The sequence below is a fragment of the Panthera leo genome, chromosome A2, assembly GCF_018350215.1.
Source record: "Panthera leo isolate Ple1 chromosome A2, P.leo_Ple1_pat1.1, whole genome shotgun sequence".
Classification (NCBI taxonomy): Eukaryota; Metazoa; Chordata; class Mammalia; order Carnivora; family Felidae; genus Panthera; species Panthera leo.
The window spans coordinates 2905383-2925310 of NC_056680.1; the positions used below are offsets into that span (position 1 = coordinate 2905383).

Here is a 19928-nt window from a genome sequence, read left to right on the forward strand (position 1 = left end):
GGAACTGAGATCAAGGGGACACCAGAGGTCAAGGGACACCAGAGGTCAGGGGACACAGAGGTCAGGGGACACAGAGGTCGGAGGGACACTGGAGATCAGGGGACACTGGAGGTCAGGGGACACCGGGGTCAGGGGGACACCAGAAGTCAGGGGATACCGGGGTCAGCGTTCACGGAGACGCGGGGCATCCCTGTGAAGTGGGGCCCAGAGCGCCTGTCCCGTGGCTGCCGTGGCTGTGCCGTCCTGCGTGTCTTACGAGATGCTAACACAGGCCCTGAGCCTGACCATCTCTGCCAAGGGCGGTGTCCCCTGCCCACCTCGCAGGGGTGAGCACCCGGGCCTGGGGCCTGAAAGGGAGCAGAGGGTGTGCGGGAGGGTGAGGCAGCCGGCGGGGCCCGCGCACCTCATCTCGGCGTGCCAGCGCCGCATCCCCTCCAGCCGCTTCCTGCTCAGCTGCCTCTGCCGCCTCAGCCTCTCCTCCAGCAGCTTCCGAGCTCTGGGGCTGGGCGCCACTGCGATCGGAAGGTCAGGGTCCACTTTTTTCTGGAAAGGGCAAGAAGGGCTGTGAGACGGGAGACCTTCCTTTAGACGAGGGCCCGGAGCCCAGGGAGCCCACACGGCCTTCTGTGGCCCGACTCGAGGCCACCCAGGTGTGGCCACAAGAGCCCACGCTGCCCAGGGAAGAAGGAAATCGGCAGCACCGCGAGACCCCACGGCCGACCGCTGACCAGTCGCCGCAGAGCCAACCCAAGATGTTTATTTCTAATCAAGGCCGCTCGGGGGAAGCGGCATCTGTGTGGAATTCAGCAATCGGTGTTTTCCAAAGTAGCTCAGATTCCCTCCTGGACTCCGTGTTGAGCGTTTACTTCCATCATCCAGAAAGCACAGCACCGTCTAAGCAGCGTGGGGTGGGAAGAGCCCGCGTGTCCACTGACGAATGAGCAGGCACACACGGCGTGTCCACCGTGCACGGGAGCGAGGCGCCCACCCCCGCCGCCCCGCGGACGGACCCCGAACACGCGACGCTCAGGGAGGGAGCCGGACGCGAGAGGCCACGCGGGGTGTGAGTCCGAGTGTGTGAAACGTCCAGAACAGGCTCATCCACGGACGGGAAGGGGGCTCGTGGGGGAAACTGTGGGGGCAACTGCTAATAGGGGCGGGCTTCATTTGGGGGTGACGGAGTGTTCTGGAATTACAGAAAGGCGATGGCCACAGCTCTGTGCAGACGCAGCAGCAAAAGCCACGAACCCGTGTGCTCACGTGGGTAAAGTGTGCAGCGTGCGGATGATGTCTCAATAAAGCTGCTAAAGAACGGGGAATAGCCACAAGCCGCTTTCTACGTGGGCTGTGCACAGACACGCGCAAGGCCGTGTGCACGCGTGACAAGCCCAGTGCCCTGCACACCTGAGAGAGGGAGACAGCCGGCAGCCCCTCTGGGTGAGCCCACAGGGCTGAGGGACCCAAGAGCCCCCCCACCTTGTGTGGGGAGCGGACCCCCTAACAAGGACCCTGCTGGCGCCGGAAGGCCCTCGGCACCCGCCACCCAGACCCCTTGACCCCTTGGAGGCCGGGCTCCCAAAGATGTGGCTCAGCCTGGACAGGCCGACGCCCCCGTGGCAGTAGCAGCCCCTCGGCCGTGACCTCCCGGCCCCCAGGTACCCACTCAGCCCCGAGCCCCGTCTCAGCTGCACACCAGCTCGGGCTCCTGGCAGAGGCCAGAAGAGAACCCGGCCGGGGCTGGGGACAGGAGGCGGCCTGCGTGAGCCTGTTCTGCGTGCTCCAGGACGCCCTGCAGCATCACTCAGGCACGGTTTTCCCACCACACGTTCCGCAGCAAGAGACCACGCGCTATGAGCAAACGCAGTTCTGGGTTTTCCTCCCGGCAGCGGGAAACGCCAGGTCTGGATGCCGCTCGAGGGGCCGGGGTGGGGGGGGGGGGCTCAGCCTCGGGGGACAAAGGGAGGATGCGGACCCGGCAGGCCCTCCCCAGCCCCTCGCACCTTGTACTGGAGCCGGTGCCGCCGTCCCCTCACGTGCAAGTCCCTGGCGGTGCCGTCGTTGAAACTGCAGTCACACAGCCGGCAGTGGAACCGGATCACCTTGCCCTCGTGGTTACACACCTGTGACACAGAGCTCAGCTGAGTTAGGGCTGCCCCGCAGTGGGTCTGGTCTCCGGGCAGGGTCGCCTCCCGTCACCTCCAGGGCGCCGGGCCCTCCTGGGGGTGCCCAGGCCCGCGCGCTGGCTTCCGGCCTGCCAAGTGGGTTTCAGGGTAGCCGGCCTTTCACCAACACGCCCGCCAGTGCCCCGGGCCACCTGTGCCACTGTCCCGCGCCCCTCCTCCTCCCACTGCCCCACCCCCACCCCAGGCAACAGTACCCACGCCCAGGCCGGTCCCGCAGGGCTCTGGCCTCCGCCCTATAGTGATTTCCACCCATCACAGGCCCCTTCTGTGTCTCCTCAGGCTTTTCAGCACCTTACTATCTCCTAACTGCCCAACCACAGGGCCTCCCTTGGCAGCAATCTATCTGGGTGGTTATTTCTCCAGACAAAACAGAAGATGCTGAGTTGGTCAAACAAAAACATCACCCTGAGGACAGAAGAAACGCTAATGCTTTCAGCCACGAGGAGGAGGAGGAGGAGGAGGCGGCGGCGGTGAGGCTGGGACTACGGAAGCGGAAGCGGCCGGCCGGGGAGGCGGCTTCCAAATCTGGTTCTAGAAGGCTGCTGGAGGCAGGCCTTGCAGGGCCACTGCCGGGGCTCTGGGTGGTGCACACCGGCTGCTAAAGCCCGAGAATCGCGTGCCTGCGGGGAGAAGCTCGGCAGGACACAGATCCCCCTTTCTGCCTTCCTCCCAGCGGGAAAAGGCTCAGGAAGTGCTGGTCTGTCTCAGGATCTGAAGCCCAGGGCCCGGGCCTTCCCGCGGGCTTCTCCCGTGGACAAGTGTGTACACCTCAGGTGGAGAACGGGGCGAGGTCTTGAAGTCTGGGCCCTGCCCAGATCCTCTGCCACGGCCCAGTGACAGGGCGGGGCGCACACCGATGGCCCCATCACGACGGCTGCCTGGCAGTTACCTCCTCCACGTAGCCTGGGCCCACGGGCTGCACATCACACCTTCCAGAAGCTTCTGCAGAGCCTCCTCCGGTGGGCGGTTCCCTAGACCCATCTGATACGAGGTGTGTCCCTTCGGGGAGTCTGCTGCCCGCTGCCTGCGGCTCGGGGGGCCCTGGAAGGGAGGACTGCGCTGCTTACAGCCCGCTCCGGCCGGAGACCACGGCTGGCTTCCAGTCCGCCAGTGTGGAGGGTGGACAACATGCAAACCGAGGTCTCCTGCTGCCCAGTCACCCGCACCCCCAGCCCCCGTGACGTCAGTCAGTCAGATCCAGGTCCCGAAAGACCCTTCTGGGCCAGCCTGGGCCGCAGCTGAGAGAACAAGGCCCACGCAGGGTTTGGCGGAAATCCGAACGCATCCACAGAGAGCCCTGTCGCCGCTCCCCGCCCCCCCCCCGCCCAGAGGAGCCCCCAGCCGCTCCAACTCTGCATCCCTCAGGTGACGGAGGACAGAGTTCCAGGTGGACTGGGGACACGGTCAGCCCAGCCCCGTGGGGCAAATTCACCGGGCCTCACGGGGGAGGCCCATCTGTCAGCCATGCTGCTTCATGGTTTCACCTTCAATAGCACGCGGTTACTCAAAACACGGTGCTGCTGAGGCTCAAAGTAAGGTAAGTCCTCCCCCTGCTTCCCGGGTGCAGCAGGGCGGGGGGCGCAGAGCCTGTCGGCCGGACCTGGGTCTGAATCGCATCTGCACTGCGTGTGAGGTGGCCGGGGCCTCGCCTCACCTCTGTTTTTCCCTCTGCAAACTGGGATCGTGACAAAAGCTACTTTTGAGAGTCGTGGAGGGTAAATCAGGCGGTGCCGTTAAGCGGTCGGTGGAGCGAGAGCGTCACGCACAATCCTAGCCACCCGCCCTGCTGGTGCCACCTGGCTGCCTCCACTGCCCAGGCCACGGCGGGTGCGCCCCCACCCAGGGGAGGCGGGCTGCAGGTGGAGTGGCAAGGAGCCCCCCTTAACTTCCCGGGACCCACCTCACTCATCAGAGCCCGCTTTGTTCGCCACGAGCACCGGGGTGTGAGAGGCGCTACCACGGTGTGGCCGGAAGGTGCCTGCCTCTCCCCATCCCCGCCCTCCATCCAGAGGCTCGACCCTCCAGAGTGGGGATGGCGGGCACGCACGCACGCAAGTTAAATGGACAAGCGCTTCCTCGAAATCCCGGCGTGAGGAGTCAGGGCGGGGGTGGCTGGCTGTGACGCACAGACACGTACCCGGGCGCGAGGCCTTCAAAGCCGCCGGTCTCCTGGCCGGCCCTGGCTTGCTCGGGGCATGCGCGCTGGGGCCGGCGGGGGCTGCGGGCTTGGCAGAGGCCGTGGAGGGACTCTCCGCGGTGAGGGGGGCCGGCCCGCTGGCGCCCGCGGCCGTGGCCGAGCTGGAGTTCCCCGGCACGGGTTCTATGGGGGGGATGGGCTTCCCCAGCTTGCCGTGCAGCTTGAAGACCTGGAACAGACCCAGGTGCCCCATCAGGCCTTCTCCACGCCTCCTCGGCCTTCCCGAAGAGACGGGAAGAACAGGGCTGGGAGCCTACGGACGGGAGGGCGCCGCCCCCACCCCAGCCCCCAGTGACACGCCCGGGCTCTCCAGCCCCACTCCTTCTAGAAGCTCCCTCCTGCTTCCAGGCCCTACCAGTCCTGCGCAGGCAGGACCTAGAACACGTCGACACCCTGTGCCGCCTACGCCCACCCCCCTCCAAATGGCACTGGCTCGGGCCGAAAGGGCCATTTTCTGCAACCCCAGCGCCAGCCCCGGGCCCGGCCCGGACGGGACACAGTGTGTGTGGCGAGATGTGTGGCCAGAGGCCACTGCTAAGATGTCCACGGACACACTCCACCTTCTTCAGGGACGTGTGGACACATCCACGGACACAGATGCACCCGGGATCCGGTCACACCCCATCCTCGGCATCCCCCGGCCCCCGTCAAACGTACTTACTGGGAGGACTGACGCCAACTGCCTCTCCCTCCGTCAACTGCCGTGTTCGCCCCGGGTCTGACGCTCACAGCTCAGACCCGCCCCCGCCCAGAGCTGGCTGCGGGCTCTCCCAGACCCGCAGGGCAGCCCACCCTTCCGGGGCCCCGGTCCTCCCGCCCGCACCCCTGCACGGCCAGGCCCGGGCATCCCCTCCCCCCCTTCCTCCACCCGCTTGCTTCCCCTCCTCCACGGGTCGCTCTCTCCTTTGAGGGGTTTGTGGGCTCCCTCACGCCCTTGAGAGCCTGCCCCGGCCGCGCTGGAGACAAGGCTCTTGAGGAGTGCAGGGGAGAAGACGGGTCCCGCGGTGGGGGGCGGGAGGAGGGCCAGCCGTGAGGGAGGGCACCTGGAGGAGGTTCCCTCCTAACCCTCCTGCTCAGTAACTACGCGGCCTGAAGCTGGTTCCCCAGGAACGTCCCCTCCCGCCCTCGCCACACGCCCCCCGTGACCGGAGTCACCTTGCAGGTTACCACCACCACCCGGGAAGGGGGCTGCTTTTCCAGAAGCTCGCTGTGCAGCACGGGAAGAGCAGACCCCCGGGGGAGAGGCAGGTGTGTCCCGACCTTCCCTCAGGTGGGGATCCCATCAAGTCTCTCCATAAAAGGACATACTATGTGTATTCTGAAGGCCGCACAAAAATGCTGATGTTAAAATAGGAATATGGGGCACCTGGGTGGCTCTATCGGTTAAGTGTCCAACTTTGGCTCAGGTCAAGATCTCAGGGTTTGTGAGTTCGAGCCCACATCTGCTGACAGCACAGAGCCTGCTTTGGACCCTCTGTCTCTCTCTCTCTCTGCTCCTCCCCTTCTCTCTCTCTCTCAAAAGTAAAATACAAAAAACCATAAAATAAATAAAATAGGAATACATATCAAAAGCACTGATGTTAAATAATTTCATATCACTTAAAACATTGCCATTAAAATTGACATTAAAACTTAGCATTTTAGGGGCACCTCTGTGGCTCAGTCAGCTAAGCGTCCACCCTCGGCTCAGGTCATGATCTCACAGCTCGTGAGTGTGAGCCCCGCGTGGGGCTCTGTGCGGACAGCTCGGAGCCTGGAGCCTGCTTGGGATTCTGTGTCTCCATCTCTCTCTGCCCCCCACCCCCCACTCGCTCGCTCTCTCTCTCTCTCTCTCTCCAAAATAAATAAACATGAAAAAAAAACTTTTTTTAAACTTAGTGTTTTCATCATATTAGTTTAATTTGACCCATTTATCTTTAAAAAGCAGAACTTCAGGGGCGCCTGGGTGGCGCAGTCGGTTAAGCGTCCGACTTCAGCCAGGTCACGATCTCGCGGTCTGTGAGTTCGAGCCCCGCGTCAGGCTCTGGGCTGATGGCTCGAAGCCTGGAGCCTGCTTCCGATTCTGTGTCTCCCTCTCTCTCTGCCCCTCCCCTGTTCATGCTCTGTCTCTCTCTGTCCCAAAAAATAAATAAAAAACATTGAAAAAAAAAAAAAAAAAAAAAAAAGCAGAACTTCAAATGGAACACGTACTTGATGCCCTCAACACACAAATGCTTATTTCCATAAACACGTAAACACACCTACAGCCCAGAAGGTTCCCTCTGGGGTCCGGGTACGAGGCCCGGGCACCGCTCCATGCTGTCGTCCCACAGGCGGGGTGACTTTAACAGCAGGGAGCGGTCTGGCTCCTGAGGAAAAGCTCCTTGCCTTTGGCGGCCGCCCCCTCCAGCCACCGGGCTGTCACCTGGGATTCCTACCTTCTGGTGCTTGGCCCCCCGGATGTGAGCGGCGTAGGCGTCTGCCCCAGTGCAGGACACGGCGCACAGGCCACAGCGCAGCTGTGTCTGCGCCCTGCTCGGGCTGCCGTCAGGCCGGGTGCCCATCTTCTGAGCCGCCTGTTTCTTCCTGTGCTTCTGCCCTTCTAGGTGCTCGACGTAGGTCTGCAGGCAGAGAGGGAGAGCGGCCTGAGGGGCGTGTGTGCGGTTGACTCGCGGGGGAGGCGGGGGCCTGTGGCCCCCTCCCCGTCCACCGGCCACCAAGCCACTTTATTAAACCCCGTCAACAGGCTCAGAAGCTCAGGCTGAAAAACGTCAGGTTTCTTTTTCTTTCCCTTATCTGAAAATCAATAAGCAAGTGTCCTTGAAGAAACACACACGTGGTTTCAGAGGCTTCTCTGAAGGAAAACTCTGGCTGTTCAGAATCTGACCTCAGAAACCACTCAAGGACACACACGACCGCAACAGCAAGGGCCCGTTTCCTCGTTGGAGCGCGGCTACGAGGGGTCCACGCGAGGGAGGCTGCCAGGACTCATAGGCCCGAGCCCAAAGGATCTGGCGGCGTCTGGCAAGTGACCGGACTCCTCCCTGGGAATCCTGAGGACGAGGCCGGCTGCAGCGAACACCCCCAGAGTGGGCCCGCTAAAGCAACGCGCTCTGACCATGCCAAGGGTCAGCATGCCCTGCAGGGAAGAGATCTCGGGGAAACCCATACGGGCTGGTTCGGGGGCAGGTGGGAAGCGGGGACAGGAGCAGGAGGGGACACTCTCCGGAACACAGGAAACCTGTGAGCATTTACCCAAGCAACAGCAGGTGCGCATGCGCGCGCGCGCACACACACACACACACACACACACACACACGGTGAAAGCCTTGGGGCAGAGAAGAGTCTAGAAGGACAGAGCCCACTCTGGCCTGCGATCCCCACGCACCACCCTAGTTAAGCCCCGCGGCTGCCCACAACCCGGGTCCGACCTCTAGCTCCATCGCCACAGCAAGTGCGAGTTCCTGGGTGCCCGGCCCCCCCCGAGCCCCTGGCCTTCCCCTGACACGGGGAGGCGGTGATGCTGCAGTGGAAGGACAGAACGGCCGGCAGAACACGCTGCAGAGCTCCGAGCTCAAAGCGACAGGACGCGTTTGCAGTGGCCGTGCGGCTACCAGACTCCTCGCCGTAAACGCGTGCGTCGGGTGTGAAGAGAGACAGGGAGACAAAGTAGGGAGGAGTGCTGGGAGAGGTCCCTGTGCCCCTGGCTGCACGGTCACCTGGGCCGCCCCAGGGGGAGAGGCTACGGAGACGGACGCCCGGAGGACAGGCACCAGTACTGCCCGGGCCGCGGGAGGCCAGCCGACGGAGCTCCACGCACCAGGTGATAGAGTGGCGGGCGGGGGTGGGGAGGGGCCAACTCAGGACGCCGACGTGGCTGCGGAGGCGGGAGCCGGCCCAGGTGACAAGGTCACCCTGAGCAAAATGCACGCACACGTGCAGGTGAGGACAAGCACAAAGAGAGTGCCGTGGGGGCGCCCGGGGGGGGCCCGGCTGGATCAGCGTCCCACTCTTGATTTCGGCTCAGGTCACGATCTCACGGTTCTGGAGTTCGAGCCCCACGTCGGGCTCCGTGCTGACAGCGTGGAGCCTGCTTGGGATTCTCCCCGCTAGTCTCTCATGAACACTCTCTCTCTCTCTCTCCGTCTCCCTCTCGTTCCTGCACGCGTGCACACACGCTCTCTCAAAATAAACGTAAAAATAAATAAATAAAAAGAAGACAGAATTAGCGCATTGCTCTCTGTCAAGATGGAGCCCCAGCATCTGGTGACCTTTCCAGAGCGCCAGCTGGGTTACCTGTGAGCAGGGCCGGGGGCGTCCCTCTCAGACAACAGCACACACACACGCACACACAAGACACACGCACGTGCGCACAGAGCACACACACCCTTGCTCCCGCCACCAGGCACCCTGCTTCAGGTGCACCTTTGCTCGAGCAGCCCTGCGACGAAGGTGCACCCCACCCCCAGGCCTCTCGGAACTGCCCCTGCGGCACCCGTGGCTGCTCGCAGGAGGGGGTGCTGCCCGCCTCTGCCCGTGCTCCCGCCGCCAGCGGTCAGCGCTGCGCCTGCCCTCGTGTCCTCCACGAGCGCGCCGGAAAGGCAGTTCTGATGCGCCCGTGTCACCGCCAGTTCCGGAAACAGGACACCCCTGACGTGTGGCTACCCGAGGCGGCAGGACGGTCCCCAGGAAGGTCCCCAGGGCCTGCTCGGCAGGGGGCGGAGGGCAGCTGACCTGGGGGCCGGCGCAGCTGATCTTGCAGACGTCACAGTAGTGAAGCAGGGGCTGCCTGGGGCCACCCTTGGGCTTCGGGGGCTTTCCGACCAGGCTGCCGGCAGAACTGGCCCCGGGGCGGTTCCCGGGGCCGCCCCACAGGGAGCCCGTGGGCTCTGGGAGTTGGGGGGGCGGCCGGGGGGGCGGCAGTGAGGGGCGGTGAGGACCGGTTGCCGAGCGCTCGGCCAGGTCACAGCTCGGGTGGCTCGGTCCTAGGAAGCAGAGAGAAAACCCAGACGGGGCGCCGGGTTGGCTGTGGCACCTCTTCAGGAACGGCTTGTGCGCGCACGGAAATGCACCCTACCTGGGTCCAGGGCAGACATGGGGCTGTAGGAGGTCAGGGTGTAGGAAGGCAGGGTGGAGACGGAGGCCGCGGGCAGAGCGCTGGCAGCCGGCAGGCAGGTGTCGTTCTCCGCGCAGCTCAGGGCCAGGGTGCTGACTGGCTGTCCTGCGTTAGCGGTGGCCGCCTGCTGCAGGGGCTGCGCTGGGCCGTACCCACCGCCGGGCCAGACATGCGTTCCTTTAGTCCCTGAGGGCAAACAAAACCTCTCTGCAAAGCCACCCCTCTGCCCCCAACCTCCCCCCTCCCAGCAGTGGAAATCCCGGCCCCCCGTAGCCGTGGCAACGGGCCTCTCCCGCTGCCTAGAACCAGCATGGTCCCAGGTGCTACTGGCCTCGAACTTCCTGGAAGTCTCAGCTGCGGCTGGAGGCCGGGGCCCCGGCCTCTCCCACCCCTCAAGTCCAAGTCCTCAGCAGAACCCCCCTCCTTCCAGATCTCCTTCCAGTTCCGTCTCTCTGCCTCTCTTTCCTTCTCTCCCTCTCTCTCCTACACGGGCCCGGCCCTAGTTGAGACTTCGGCGCATATTTGAGAAGGCAGCCCTGACAGTCACACGACCCCTGGACCTCCTACGAATTGGGCAAGTTTAAAATGTGGCTCCGCGGCGGCTGCTCCCACAGTGAAGCCGGCGGCCCCTTACGGAGGCCCACCTGGCTGGCACGGCACGGCCGAGGCCGGGAGCCGAGGCTGGCTGGCAGCGCGCAGGGGATCCTGTTTGTTCTCGTAGCTGCCGGCATCCGTCGCTGGTTCGCGGCTGTAACCGTCCTGCGAGGGGGTTACCCCGGAGAGACACGGGGCAGGGAGAGGGCCCCTCAGGGCAGGGGCAAGGCGTGCCCTCGCCGGCCCCACACGCGGCTCACGTTCACAGTTCCTGAGCTCCGACTCTGACAGGCCGGTTCAGGAGCTGGGGACGCAGCGACCAGCGAGCTGGACGTGGCCGCTCTCGTGGAAATGTTGACGTCTGAGGGCAGAAGCGCTGTGGGCAATGCCCAGCCTGAAACAGCTCGCACGGGAGCAGCGCAGGGAGGGTGGTACGTGAGGACGTGGGGACAGGGTTCCCCGCAGGGTCAGGACACAGAGGCCCCCACGTGGAGCCAGCTGGTGGGCTTGCAGAAGACGGAGGCGGTCAGAGCAGGGGACTAGGGGCTGGGGTGACAGCTGGGGCCAGGGACTCAGGGAGGGTCTGGGTGACGTGCAAAGGAGCCTTCGGGTCGTCACGTGGAACGGGACCACAGGCAGGTGAGCGTGAAAGCAGGGGTCAGGAGTGGGCCCTGGGGACAGGCAGGAGCTCGGGGGACGGGCTGCGGGGAGGAGCCCCAGAGGCCTTGGGGAAGCAAAGGCAAGGGACAGAGGAAGAGGGCAGAGCCGAACAGAGCGAGCTCTGCCAGCGGGGCGGCCCGTGGTGCCGTTTGCTGATGTTAGAGGGGACGGGCGGTGGGCGGCAGAGGCCCAGGGGTCTGGACCACGTCCGGCACGGGACGTGCTGGAAGTTCCGAGCGGCTGGATCTCCAGGCCCAGAGAAGGGGTCGGGAAGATGGCAGCAGCAGCACCGGAAGTGCCAGATGAGCTCACGCTCGTCCCCTGCTCCCGGTCACAGGCAGGGACAGGAGCGCGGGGAAGGGACGTCTGTGCGCCCGTCTGTCTGCTAGTGCGGGCCACCCGCTGCACGCTCCCACTGGACGCTACCCGCGGCTTCAAAGGTGAGGTGCCAGTGAGAGAGAGGCCGGGCTGGTACCTGGTAGGAGGGAGCGGCGCTGGGCGCTGGGGCAGGCTCCGGGGGCCAGCTGGGGCAGGGCTGGTACCCGCCACACCCCGCCACGCCGACAGGCCCGGGGGGCTGGGCGGCCGCGGGAAACGTCGGGGTCGCAGCAGGTCCCGGGGCGAGGCTGGCTCCGGTGGCGGGGAGGGGAAAAGCCATCGGAGGCTGGGCGCTGGAACCACAGATAAACACAGGAGCCGGCTGCATCACGGAGTTCTGCGAACGCCTTCGTGGAAGCTCGTAAGTTCCGTCGGACCCTGAACGTCGGCTGCTCGGGATGCCGACAGTAATTCTGCACTTTCTCTACCTACTAGCCTTTGTTAAGACCTTGCTAAGAGAGCAGGCTTGGTTTTAAGCACTTTTCACGAATTAACACAATGTCATTAACACCTCTGTGCGTTGGGGACCCTCCTTGCCCCCGTTTTACAGGTGAGGAAAACCGAGGCACCGTAAGTGACAAAGTCAGGGCCTGAGCCCACTGGTTGACTTCTCGGCTCATCTGTGCGGGCAGCAAGCTTTATCTGCACATCGACATTCTTCTGAGAAAGCTAGACTTGAACGGTATTTTGTAACCAAGGAGCCGATGGATCCCCCAATTATTGAGATACAGAAAATCAGTTAACACGAAACTAAAAACTCTTAGTCACGAGAACGAGTTTCACTGCCGGCTTGCTCTGCAGGACGCACAGCACTGAGGCCTTTGTCCACACCACCTCCCTCTCCCCTTACTGCCATTGAGAAGGTGCCACTGTGACCATCTGTCCCGTTTCTGAATGAGGAACCTCTGAGGACACAGGTCAAGTGCTTGATCCAGACCCAGATCTCTGTGACCCAAGCGCCCCCACTCTGCTAAATATCATCCTCAAAGGTAACAGTCCGTTTGTCTGAGAGGAGCAGCATCAGAGGTTTTAGCCAACACCCGTATGGATCACAGAAGAAAGTTGCCGCAAAGCCAGCCAGGGACGAGGCAAGGCTCCAGGGCAGGGGGTCCCAAGGACAAAGGCACCGCGGCCAGCACCGCTCGAGCCCCTGGTACTTCCGCACACATTCTGGACCCAAGCCAGGCATGCGGTGACGGCTCCTGTCCCTCTAAGTGGCTTGCTGCCCAGCTGGGACGACACACGGAGCGCCCTCCAGGCCGAGCAGAATGCTGAGCGTCAGCCACGCAGAGTAAAGTGCAAAGGTTCCTCGCGGGAGCTGGGGGCCAGCGGAGCCTGGTGCGTCACCCCCACCAGGCACCCGCCCTCTCCTCACTGGCATCCTGGCAGCCAGAGGGGTCCTCTCACAGCGCACCCCCCCCCCGCATCCCCTCCTGTCAGATGTCACCTCCTCCGACGAGCCCTCCCCGAGTCAGTCTAGGACAGGGGCAGTACCCTGTCCCCTCGCCCTGCTGGGGTTGTCTTCCCAGTGCCACCCGATCCTCTCCGTCCCTCCCCCGCAGGAACAGCAGCATGTCCCGAGGTCTCTCCCAGCACAGCAACAGCATCGGACACATAGCAGGTGCTCAGTAAATACAGACGCGGAGCGTGAGCTTACAGGCGTCCCCCGGGGCACGTGTGTGGGAAACAGGCAGGTGGGGGCGGCCCCTGTGGCTCCCACCTACGGCACGCTTCTAGATTCGATCGGAGGCAGTGTCCTGGACCCTCCGGTGCCCCGCGGGCCACTCCCAAGCGCAACGCCACTGTCCAAACAACTCGGAATCCGCGGCTCTACAGCAAAAGTAAAACCCAGCTGGAAGCCAACCCTCCAAGGTAACCACTTGTTTTCGTCGCTCCCGGGAAAGCAGCAGCACCCTACCCATTAGGAGGAACAGTTCGGCTCAAGTCAGCCACTGGTGAGATTTTTGCTTCTCGGCCTACCGTTTTACAGACTTTCTTGGTCCAAAAGCAGATCAAGTGGATGCCTGACCGGCTCTCTGAATCCCCTCGGTGCCGAGACTTATCACAAAACGTTTCAAACAAAGAACACGGCGCACACCGCTGAGGTGCAATGAGCGTTGCTATTTTGCCACATTTGCTTCCAAGTTTCTTTCAACAGCGAGAACTCAATCCCCCCATCAGATCCCCTTCCCTCCCTGCCGCAACCGGCCATGAGCTTTGTGCTTTTGCCACATTCGAATTGAGTCTTCATACAGCACTGTCGCTTTTCAGTGTGATGCTGTGTGTAAAGCTACGTCCTTGTTACTCATCTGACCCTGCGACCTGCCTCCCCCCCCCCAACCCCCCCCCCCCCCAGGCCGTCTGGAAGGAACCCGGATGGAGACAAACACCTGTGCTTCCTTCATTCGCAACTGTTAGGTCCCCTGCTGCCCTTCTACTTGGGCTAGACGGCCCCTGACCCGGCCCCACATCTTAGAGCTGCCACTGTCCAACACACCAGCATCGGCCACACGTGGCACCGACGCACTTACAACACGGCTCAGGTGACGCAGGAATGGAATTCAAATGTAGTTTAATTTTTTTAAATTTTCTTAACGTTTACTTATTTTTGAGAGGCAGAGAGAGAGACACACAGAGTGTGAACAGGGGAGGGGCAGAGAGAGAAGGAGACACAGAATCCGAAGCAGGCTCCAGGCTCCGAGCTGTCGGCACAGAGCCCGACGCGGGGCTCGAACCCGGGAATGGTGAGATCATGACCTGAGCCGAAGTCGGACGCTTAACCGTCCGAGCCACCCAGGCGCCCCAAATGTAGTTTAATTTTAACTAATTTGGGTTTTGAGAGCCACACGTGGCTAGTGGCTAGTGGCTACCATGGTGGAAGGCACAGATACAGAACATCTCCTTCATCACGGAAACTCTGATGGGGCAACGCTGCATTAGAAGGCCCCACCTAGGGGCACCTGGGGGGCTCAGTCAGTTGAGTGTTCAATTTTAGCTCAGATATGATCTTGCGGCTCATGGGTTCGAGCCCCACGTCGGGTTCTGTGCTGATAGCATGGAGCCTGTTTGGGATTATCTGTCTCACTCTCTCCACCCCTCCCCTGCTTGCACTCTTTCTCAAAAATAAATAGACACTAAAAAAATGTTTAAAAAAAGAAGGTCCCACACATCACAAACGCACACACCTTTACTAAGCACACAGGGATCTCTGTCCCCACCTGCTTTAGTGACTAACCCGGTTCAGGCCCTGGGGAGACCGTTCTCCCCACCTCTTGCTCTATGACATGAAAGGAAAATATGGCCTACACACACACACAACAGAATACGATCCAGTCTCTGAAAGGAAGGACGTCCTGCCACCTGCCACCATGTGGACAGACCGTGAGGACGCTGCACACAGTGACAGAAGCCAGACACAGAAGGACATGTCCTGCATGACCCCACTCACGGGAAGTTCCTAGAGGAGTCCTGTCCACAGAGACAGACAGTAGACGGTGGGAGCCCCTGGGGTGGGGGGCAGCAGGGGGGCAGGGAGAGTCAGCGCTTCGTGGGAACAGAGTCCCGGTTTGGGGAGATGGAAAGTTCTGGAGCCGGGTGGTGGGGGTGGCTGCACGACAGTGTGTGTGTGCCTGACGCCTCTGAGCTGTGCACTCAGAGATGGTGAGTTTTATGTTGTATTTATCTCGCTACGACAGTAAGAAAAAACAAAGTCATGAGCACTAGCAGTCATTCCCCATCTCGACCCACATGTTTTCCTAACATTAATAAAAAATTTTTAATATTTTAAGAAACTTTTTAGAAACACATGAAAAATTACGTTGCTTTCTCCACGTTTTACACTCACTCAGCATCTTTGGTGAAAATACACCTGTTTTGAACCCTTGGGCTTTACCCACGTCTCCTGGTTAGAGCCTTACCTCAGCCTTTCTCCATTGGGGTTCCAGCAGAAATGAAGGCCTCGCGCCCCCGGGCACCCGTGTGGGTAAGAATGCACACCCCTCTGAGGATCCGTCCCTGCGGGGACTCAGGCTCTGGACGCCGCCCCGTCATGTGCTCTGCAGTCCAGAGGCAGAAGCCTGACGGGAAAGGGGCCGTGTTCCTTTGCCACGGCTGCCGTTACGCACAGTGGCTCAAACACCAGGTATTCATTTTCCCACAATTTTACGGGCTGGAGGTCCAAGACGAAGGAGCTGGCAGGCTTGGTTCCTTCCGAGGTATCTCTCCCGAGCGTGCAGACACCGTCTTTTCCCCCATCCTCACACGGTCGTCCCTCCGTGGGTGTCTGTGTCCTCACCTCCTCTTACAAGGACAGGACTCAGACCGGATCAGGGCCCACGTTTGCGACCGCATTTTGACCGAATCACCCCTTTAAGGACCCTCATCTCCAAATACAGTCACATCTGAGTGGGATCTTGGGGTTTAGGACTTCAAGAGATAAATTTTAGGGGGACACAAGTCAGCCCATCCATGACAGCTGCTTCAGGGCATTTCTGTAACAAACTCGAAAGGACATGAAAATCTTGATTACTGCCAACATCATTCATGCTGAAACTGGGGCACCTAAGAGAAATATTTTACAGAATATAGACTCATTTCTGAATTAGTATGTCTTCATCTTATTTAAGACATCCAGGCAGCACTAGCCCATCAACAGCATGCCGGCACGCGCAAGAAATAAACTCAGTCATCTCTGCTGTTCTGCCAGCCACAAAACCCTTAGCCTCTTTGTTGTTGTTGTTGCTAGAAAGGTATGTTTGTCAGGGTAGGTAGGATAAACATACCGTATGTAACTTTTTGCCAGCTTGGTTTGTAATGTTGCAATATTGAGACATCTGGCATGCAGGCTTCTGTTCACGCTTTCCTCCCGGGCCCTCCCGAACTTCAAGGCTGATTACCTACTCGTCTGAATACATCACAGCTCACCTGCCTATCTTCCCGTTGGTAGATATTTACATTACGTGTTAGGTACGTATTGCTGAGTCAAGAATTATCCCCGGTGATGTGGTTTCAAACAGTAATATCTGTCTTCATGGTGTCTGTGGGCCAGGAATTCGGGACTGGAGTGGCTGGGCTCCGGCTCACCGACCTTAGGAGGTTGCCAACTAGATGCTGGCAGGGACGGCATCACTGAAGGCTTGACCGGGGCAGCGGGCTGTGCGTCTGGGACGTTCCCTCACGCGGTTGGCAGTTCGGTGCTGGCTGTTCGCGAGAGGCCTTGATCCTGCCGTGCGGGCCTCCCCGGCACTGTGTTCTTACGACATGGCTACTGGCTCCCGCCAGAGAGAAAACCGAGACGCCGGGGGGGGGGGGGGGGGGGGGCCAGGCCGAAACTGGACTTGTCGTGGCCCAGCCCCAGAAGTCGATCACACGGCCGAACGTGCCACACTCCGCTGGTGAGAAGTGAATCACCGCATCTAAGCCACACACCGGGGCAGAGGGTCAGGCCCTGACTTTTGACGGGAGGGGCACCAGAGAGTTCACGGGCATCTCTTGAAACCACCAAACATGATTTCCAACGTCTCTGTGCTAAAGCAATGCTGCAAGGTATGTTCCACGGACCTTCTCCACGTGTCTTCTTGTGCCGGCTTCCTGTCCAGCCCGGGGCCCCCACCACCTGCCCCCAAGCCCAGCCTACAGAATGGGGCCAGGATGGCTGCCCTAGACCCACCCGTGCCCTTGCTTAACCATAATGACTTCGTTAGAGGCCCTACCTCCAAATACACTCGCATGGGGGGCTGGGCTTCATAGGAGTTGGGCGGAGGGGGGGGGGGCACAGTTCAGCCTATAGCACCACCTGAGCATCCTAAAACAGGACAAATCTTGTGGTGAGATTTTCTTGGTGACTCCTAATTGCTTACTGCATAAAACCCAGATTCTGCCTCACATGTGAGAGCCCTGAGCTCACCGTCCAGCCTCCTGTCACCCCACACAGCCTCTGTCCCTCAGGACACAGGACAGTTTTCCTGTCAGCCCCTGTGCGCCTCTCCCATTTCGTTGTCCACACCCGGCCCTTCTCTCGGCCTGGTGGGCTGCATCCAAGCCCCACCCACCCAAATCCCAGTCACCCTTCCCTGCAAGGCCTCTTCTGGCCTTGGGAGAGTCCGGGGCGGGGGGGGGGGGGGGGGGGGGGGGGGGGGGGCGACGGGGGCGGTTCCCACTGATGGCCAGCGGCTGGCACACCCACCCTTCCTCCTTCAGGGCTCTACAAACACTTAAAGTGGGGCCGTGCAGAGCAGTCAAGGGTAGTAAATGTTTGGTGACAAAGACCAAAGTGCTGGCTGTGACCCAGAAAGGGAACACTAGGCCCGCCTTATCCTGAACAACCCACGACACCATGAGGACACTGTTGGTGTTCATGGTCTGAGGGGATGGAGTGCCACCTTGCCTGTATGTAGCTAAGCGAGCCCCACAAAGAAGTGGGAGCGTGGGGTGTCCCGTCGGACTCAGGGAGGGCACACGCATCTCACACCCACTCTCAGGAGAGACCCGGCAGAGCCCAGGCGGAGAACTACAGGGAGAAAGGAGAGGGTTTTAAGCAAGGTTTGACCAGGGACAGCCACATCTGCCCACTGCCTGCTTCTGTGTGGCCCACAGCAGAGTGGTTTTCCCGTTTTCAAATGGTTGGAGAAAGTGAAAGGAGTGGCGTCTCGTGACACGTGACAACTAGGTGAAATTCACATTTGAGTCAAAACCTGAAGTTCCGATGGCACACGGCCGCACCCACTGGTTCGAGTCCTGTCCTGCAGTGGCTAGAGACCAGTAGCTGCCACGGACACAGTGCAGCCTGGAACGGGGACTGACTCTTCGCGTCCCAGAATTTGGATGTGGAAACCCCTCCCCTCCGTGCGATAGCGTGAGAGGCAGGGCCTTTGGAGGATGAAGATTAGATGGCGTCACGAGGTTGGAGCCCTCGTGAGTGCCCTGGAGTCCCAGGGGAGACCGCTTCCCCGTCCCCACCTCCTCCGTGCAGGGGCCTTGCTGGCTCCCTGGCCTCAGACGGCAGCCTCCACAAGCGGGGGATGTGTTCCCACTGCTTACAGGCGCCACCCCTCCCCGTCCATGGTACTTTGTTACAGCAGTCTGAACTCAGATACACAGAAAGCTGCAAGTATTTACCCTCTGGCCATTTACTCAAAAGGTTTGCCGCTTCCTGGCTTAAAACAGCAATTGCCTGGGGCACCGGGGTGGCTCAGTCGGAGAAGCGTAGGACTTCAGCTCGCGTCATGATCTCGTACCTTAGGAGTTCGAGCCCAGCATCGGGCTCTGTGCTGACAGCTCAGGGCCTGGAGCCTGCTGCAGATTCTGGGTCTCCGCCTCGCTCTCTGCCTCTCCCCCCACTTGTGCTCTGTCCCTCTCTCTCTTTCAAAAATAAACATTCCAAAAAAAATTTTTTTTAAAACAGCAATCGCTTATTTCACTTGTGATTGCGTAGGCTGGGCCGCCTCGCATCTGAGGTCAGCGGCAAGCAGGCAGGCTACTTCTAGAGGGCGGCTGGCTGCCGGATGGACGCTGTGGCTCTCTCCACCCCCAGGGCCAGCCTTGCGTCCTTCATGCGGCAGCGTTCCCGAGGTGGCAGGGACCTGGGCAAAGGCTCTAGAGGCCAAAGTCCAAGACCGAGGTGCTGGCAGATTCCACGTCTGGTGAGGGACGGTCTGCTGGTTCACACCACACACTGCCATCTTCCTACTGTGTCCTCACAGGGAGGGCGGGGCGAGGGCACTCATCCCATTCATGGGGGCTGCACCCTCATGACCTAACCCCTCCCCAGAGGCTCCACCTCCTAATACCATCACCCTGGGAAGTAGGTTTCCGTTCGGAATTTGGGGGGAGGGGTGTCAACTACGGCTGTATCACTCCCACTGCTGTCTGTTAGCAAGACGAGGCACAAGGAAGCCCAGGTCCAAGGGCCAGGGAGCCCAACGTCATTTCTAGATGGGACGAGCTGCCAGGTCATGGCGGACAAGTGAGGACGTGAGAAGGAACGAAGGACAGGGACATTTTGGCAGCCAATCTGCCACACTTAGGAGAGGAGTGAGCAGGAACACAGCTCACGGGAAAGAATCTCCACAGGCCCGGCCCGTAGGGAAGCCGAAATCCAGAGGAAGGGCCCTCCCCTGGGGTGATGCCACCCCTAGGGAAGGTGGAGTGATGCCGGGGACACCTGAGGTCGTCACGACCGGGGGTGCTCTTGGCACGAAGTGAGATGCCAGGGAGGCTGCTCCACACCCCACAGTGCCCACCCCAGAGTGACCACCCCGATGTCAAAAGCGCTGCTGGTAAATTCAGACCCGCAAAAACGGGTGAGGACACCACAGCTTGGGGATTGGCGACTGGCCTAGCACTTGGGCAGAAAAGCAGCCAACGGGGCAGCAGAGACTTGCCTCTCCCACCCAGACCCTTGCCACGGGTCCAAAGGAAGAGCACCCCACACTCCTTCTCAGGCTCCCCTTCACGGAAGGCCTTCGGTCATCTCATCCTCTCCCAAGTTCTAACAGCTTTCTTTCTGGCTCCTTTTAAGAAGCCGGCAAAGTTGGGACTTCCTCCCCTGTGGTTCCTTGGAAATGGCATTGTGCCTGCGATCCCCTGGGCTTTACAGGCCCCAGTTAAGAGTCCCTGCTGGAACGGGTGCACCAAAAAGCAGTCGTCGGGGTGAAGTGGCAAATTTTACGTGGGCCTGTGTGATGTGGCATGTCCCCGTCTCGGGAATTGTTTTTTTTTTTTTTCTCTTTTTTCTGCCATGTGTGTGTGTGGTATTTTTTTAAATTTATTATTTTTTTAATTTACATCCAAGTTAGTTAGCATATAGTACAACAATGATTTC

At 60.8% G+C, this 19928-nt stretch overlaps 1 protein-coding gene across 10 annotated transcripts in view; it reads right to left on the reverse strand.

The window, feature by feature from the left end:
- Positions 1 to 19928, reverse strand: part of ZFR2 (zinc finger RNA binding protein 2) — a 53298-nt gene that overhangs the window by 23152 nt on the left and 10218 nt on the right. For 9 of the 10 annotated variants that reach the window (XR_006199633.1, XM_042927999.1, XM_042928003.1 and 6 more), the window contains exons 1-9: positions 11205 to 12354; positions 10120 to 10234; positions 9437 to 9661; positions 9094 to 9344; positions 6798 to 6980; positions 4321 to 4549; positions 3073 to 3224; positions 2001 to 2120; positions 404 to 543 (exon numbers count right to left, since the gene is read on the reverse strand). Coding sequence is in view for 9 of the 10 variants with exons in the window: in XM_042927999.1 (XP_042783933.1) it covers positions 404 to 543; positions 2001 to 2120; positions 3073 to 3224; positions 4321 to 4549; positions 6798 to 6980; positions 9094 to 9344; positions 9437 to 9661; positions 10120 to 10234; positions 11205 to 11435 (1646 nt within the window). In the remaining variant the exon portion in view is untranslated. Of the gene's footprint in view, positions 1 to 403; positions 544 to 2000; positions 2121 to 3072; positions 3225 to 4320; positions 4550 to 6797; positions 6981 to 9093; positions 9345 to 9436; positions 9662 to 10119; positions 10235 to 11204; positions 12355 to 19928 lie in introns of those variants that run through there. The other variant, XM_042928001.1, reaches the window with a different exon arrangement.